The sequence below is a fragment of the Ciona intestinalis genome, chromosome 10, assembly GCF_000224145.3.
Source record: "Ciona intestinalis chromosome 10, KH, whole genome shotgun sequence".
NCBI lineage: Eukaryota > Metazoa > Chordata > Ascidiacea > Phlebobranchia > Cionidae > Ciona > Ciona intestinalis.
Genome location: NC_020175.2, coordinates 3,389,860 through 3,395,223, shown reverse-complemented (window position 1 = coordinate 3,395,223; position 5,364 = coordinate 3,389,860). Strand labels below are relative to the sequence as shown.

The following is a 5,364-nucleotide window of genomic DNA, read 5'->3' as shown; positions in this document are numbered from 1 at the left end:
TGGCACGAGGTGTATGAAACAGAACACCCGTGTTTAACGACCACCATTTTCCAGCCAGGCGAAGATAAAGTAAGTTACATTCAATAATTCATACATTCAAAATAGTGATTAATTTAACTTCAATTTATAAACCATATTTACCCTCCATATGACCACCCCCATATAGCAATTTTCGATTGATCAATAAACTGGTTTTCGGTTGCCAGTTTCCTTGCTGCTGCTATTTGGTCATGAGGTTCATACTGACCAAGTTTTTTATAAACCTTAAGTAGATAATGACCTTTAATTAATTAGATATTCTTTAAGGTAAAATTGCTCCAACCCAGTGGTCACTAATGGGTTGTATCAATTGTCAAACATGCAGAAAAAACAATTATCCACACGCCACAAAGTTACATACGTAGCAACTCGTAAGCTGGCATTAGGTGTATAAAACGGAAAATTCTACTGTAACAACTCATTTTTTCCTTTGTGCAACATAAATCAAATGTTTAAATCAGTCATTCCTTTTTATATCGCAAGGTAGGGGAAAATGGGACAGCTTTAGCACATAATGTTCAAATGTCCTGATCGTGTTTTAAACAATTAACAAAGGTCTATAGGAGTCATGAGGGTACAGTTTTATAATTCTTTAAATGTTCTTCATTTACTACAAAATGGGACAAGAAAACAGAATGAAAAGGTGTCCCACCCCCACCCTACTATAATATATATTTTCAAAATTAATTAAACTTAAACCTGATGCATGATTTTATCTCCCCTATAACCTGTACCCCTCCCATCAAAACTCATAACAATTACATCACGGGCACTGCTGACATAATCCTTCCAACTAACTTCAAAACGGTCTCTAACTTGCTGGTAAGCAGGTCCTAAAAAAAGTTTAAAAAAATAAATTTAGTTTCTAAAATTCTAAACAGGTTAGAAAAAGTTAGGTAAAAAAGAAGTTTTAATCTTAAATTTTTAAACAGTAAAAGTGTTGTTTCTAATTTTTGGGAACAGGGTAAAAAAGAAAAGTTTTTTTTTAAACTTTTAAACAAACTAGGGCAAAAACAAATGTTGTTTTTGTTTACAAACAAGTTAGAGAGAAAAAAGTTAATTCTGTTTTTTAAGAAAGAAACTTTCAGAAAAAAAAAAGTTTTTCCAACTTTTATAAACAAGTTGGGGAAAAAACGAAATGTGGTTTCTAACTTTTGTTTCTATTGTATACAAACAAGTTAAAGAGATAAAAAATAATTCTATTTTTTAAGAAAAAACTTTCAGAAAAAAAAAAAGTTTTTCCAACTTTTATAAACAAGTTGGGGAAAAAACGAAATGTGGTTTCTAACTTTTGTTTCTATTGTATACAAACAAGTTAAAGAGATAAAAAATAATTCTATTTTTTAAGAAAAAACTTTCAGAAAATAAAAAAAAGTTTTTCTAATTTTTATAAACAAGTTATGGAAAAAAGAAATGTGGTTTCTAACTTTTTTAAAAAAGTAAAGGCCTTACCTGAATAGACTTGCACCAACATCGGGTATTTCTTACTTTCATTAAAATTAGGAGGCAAGTGAAGCATGTAAAACCATTCTCCAGGTATGCCCTCTAAAGTTAAGTTTCCATATATACGTTTCCGAAAGTAAAAATCTGAGTAAAGCGAATGATAGAGATTATCGATTTTTCAAGTTTTTGGTGAGTTTTACTGACACTTCCACACAGAGTTAAAACACAATAACAAGTTGAGAATATTTGACCAATATGGTCAAATAAAGAAAACCAGGCAGAAAAATCACTGAAGAAAAAACATGAAAGCATGAAATTGGGAAGGGAAACCAATCAAATACATAGTACACCAAAAACACAATATTGTTTATTTGATCAACCAACCATTCCATAGGCAACCAGGCAGAAAAGTCACTGAACGTATAAAAATGATTGACCAATATGGTCAAATAAAGGAAACCAGGCAGAAAAATCACTGAAGAAAAAACATGAAAGCATGAAATTGGGAAGGTACACCAAAGTACATAATACACCAAAAACCTAACAAAAGTTATTTATTTATTTGATTAACAAACCGTTGGAAAGGATACCTGGCAGAAAAATGACTAAGAAAAAAAAACATAAAATTAGGGAGGAACACCACTTAAAGACATAATACGTAAATAACTTAACAAAAGGAATTAATTTAACAAACCATTTAGTGTTTGAATTAACTCTTCATTCCCTTCAACGACTCCAACAAATTCATAATCTCCACTAGAATTTCTCATATGGAGAGTTGACACAGGTGCAGCTAAATATAATTCGACCTTGCTTATTATAAAGATTTATTCTTAACAATTTTATAATGTTACCGTTGCCAGATCCCCCACAATTTATTACCACGTAACTCCCATCCCTGCTAAACGATGGCGTCACCCAATTACATCTGTCCGGGAATATTTCATTAAGATGACAAGAGATGCAAGAGCGATTTTTATCGCTACCAGAACCTGTACAACAATTATACATCATATATACACTATACACAGTATTGTTTCAACCCAGTGGTCACTAATGGGTTGTTCAAATTTTTAGCTATAAAAAAAATCCCTCACAAAACATCACCCACAAAGTAACATACATGGTAACTCGTAAGGTGGCACGAAGTGTATGTAACAGAACACCCCTGTTATAACGACTGTCATTTTCGACCTCGCAAGGTTAAAGTAAGTTACATTCAATAATTCATCATAATATTATGATACACACCTTTGACTCTCCAGATATGACGTATCCGCGGCAACGCTGTACCTGGTTTACTTTCCAACTCGGTACTTGTGAAATAAATCCAGTCGTTTATTTCATCGTAGAAGTAAATTGGTGAATATCCCTCGTTGGTGTCAGTTACCTTAAATTAAACAATATGGAGTTGATGAAAGTCATTACTTTTTTGGGATGATTTTTATGTATGGCTGATAATTTGGACAACCCATTAGTGACCACTGGGTTGGAGCAATTGCTGTTAAAAGAGTCTTGCCCAAAGGCACATGCTCACAATGGTAGTAGGGGGGAAGCCTTGAACCCATTACTTCTGGGTTAGAGGCAGACCCGCTTTTCTTGGGCTAGACACTTAACGGCAATTGCTCCAACCTAGTAGTCACCAATGGGCTGTCCAAATTATCACCCATACCTAAAAAATGATAAAATCCCCAAAAATAATTACCCACAAAGTAACATACACAGTAACTCGCAAGCTGACACGAGGTGTATGAACACCTGTGTATAACGACTGTCGTTTTCCGGCCACAACAAGGATAAAGCAAGTTACATTCATTCATTTATACAATATATTAATTTCTTGGCTGACACACCTTCTAACCTTGTATAATTGCTAACCAAAGTGGCAACACTAACAAGTTGTAACAACTGTTGCTGTTGTTGCCACGCACCCACGACATTTATACATGAATGAATGGATGAATGTAAATAATGAATGAAATACATCACCTCAAACTCTCCAGATGTTCTCCAGTCGTCCTTATTTTCCTTCACGTAAAACACTGTAATATGTTGATAGCCGTCTAAACTTCGTACCGTAATATAAACATTATCGTTGTTTGTGGGAATAATATGCGCTACTTTGTAGTGACCCAGCCATCCAGTTGTACTCTTACTTGTCATTCCAGAAACTAAAAATAAATTAAAAACAAACTGGTTGCTTAATGGTTTACTACTCTTCATAGTATATTTATTTTTGTATATTTATATCTAATTTTTAGATGCACTAGAATAAATGTTAATTTCCTGCTAATTATTTAGTTTTAAACTTTCATTTTAAGATATATATGTATTATTAATTGGTTTTAGTCAAAGACATACAACATGGAAATCAAGAGATGCTGAAAGAAATTTATAGGGCAACTACGTGCTCAATAATTACTTCTCATAGCCAAGATTCACCTATTTCATGTAAGCTTGAATAAACTTGAATAAAAATCTTAAAAGATGCAACAACACTCTACACTTACCATAAGAACAGTTGAACATTGGTGTTTCACAATTTTCTACCACTGCTTCATTTGAAATACGGTTTTTCCAGGTCGGGCTTAATATATGATTACCTCGCCAAGTTACTGAATTGAGATAATACCCGTCAGACCAAGATGAAAAATTCTGAAATTGAGAGATACAAAATTTTCCGTAAATGAAATTACTCTAGAAAACAGCATATATAGTAGGGTGGGGGGAGAAGAGACTTGGCACATAATATCCAAATATCATGATCGTGTTTCAAACAATTAACTGTTCATGGAAACTGTAAAGATTACGTTTTTATAATTCTTTAAACGTTCTTTGTTTACTACCAAATGAGACCATAAAAAAAAATAAAAAGGTGTCCCATCTTCCCCCACCCTTCTATATATTAGGGTGGGGTAAATGGGACATTTTTATTGTTTTTCAAAAAATTGTTTTTCATTCCTATTTATTTGTTTACCAATGTTTTAAGTTGAGTTAAAGACAAATTGCTCAAGTCAACAACAGTGACAGTTGTAGTTGGTATAGGTGTGCCAGGTTTGGGATAAGGATATCTTATCATCTCTGGGTATTGGTAGTTGTTGTACACAGAAAACTCAACAGCGAAAACATTAGTTTGTTTGATTCTGCAACATCGAATGTTCAATAAACATCCGACCGAAAAATGATTAAAGAAAAAGAAAACATAAGTTATAAAAAATAGTATGTGAATATAATAATAATAAATTTGTCTGTTTGATTACGGTAGCGAAGATTTATAAATATTTTAAATGAAAATACAGGGTATAGCGTCAAAACAACAGTTGTTAAAACAATGTATATTGGTGGGAATATATTAGTTTGTAATCAGTATTTTGAAATGTGATTGCCTAATATTATCATTAAGACAAATGTTTACAGTGTAGCTTTAACATAGTAAACAAAGCGTATCACGTTGCGTATGCCAAATATTGACTGTCTGGTGACCACCACATCAAAGAATCATCTTCGGTTATTTCAATCCAGTGCAAAAAGTCAGCAATTCCGTTAAAAACCATCTGTTCGTCTCCATCGTTTGTAATTTGATGATGATTTAGGAATGTATTCTGTGTTCAAGTGATTTTTTCATATTTATGCATATTTTTAAAAATAGTATAGAAAAGGCAAGTTCTTACACCTTGTTCCAGTTTTAAAAACAAGTTTAAATGTAATTATTTACTATGAATGAATGTAACTTACTTTATCCTCGCGTGGCCGGAAAACGACAGTCGTTATTACACGGGTTTGTGCCAGCTTACGAGTTACCATGTATGTTACTGTGTAGGTAATTATTTTTTTTGGATTTTTTCATTTTTTTATGTATGGCTGATAATTTGGACAACCCAT

General features: G+C 32.7%; 1 protein-coding gene across 4 annotated transcripts in view; it reads right to left on the bottom strand.

Annotated features, from left to right (window-relative positions):
• The window catches only part of LOC100176374 (dipeptidyl peptidase 4-like), an 8,411-nt gene that overhangs the window by 1,315 nt on the left and 1,732 nt on the right, over positions 1-5,364 (bottom strand). For 2 of the 4 annotated variants that reach the window (XM_018813649.2, XM_026836293.1), the window contains exons 7-16: positions 4,933-5,084; positions 4,460-4,625; positions 3,993-4,137; positions 3,472-3,653; positions 2,734-2,872; positions 2,337-2,474; positions 2,177-2,275; positions 1,492-1,626; positions 739-872; positions 139-263 (exon numbers count right to left, since the gene is read on the bottom strand). In XM_018813649.2, the coding sequence (XP_018669194.2) occupies positions 139-263; positions 739-872; positions 1,492-1,626; positions 2,177-2,275; positions 2,337-2,474; positions 2,734-2,872; positions 3,472-3,653; positions 3,993-4,137; positions 4,460-4,625; positions 4,933-5,084 (1,415 nt within the window). Of the gene's footprint in view, positions 1-131; positions 264-738; positions 873-1,491; positions 1,627-2,176; positions 2,276-2,336; positions 2,475-2,733; positions 2,873-3,471; positions 3,654-3,992; positions 4,138-4,459; positions 4,626-4,932; positions 5,085-5,364 lie in introns of all 4 variants that reach the window. The other 2 variants (XM_026836294.1, XM_026836295.1) reach the window with 2 other exon arrangements.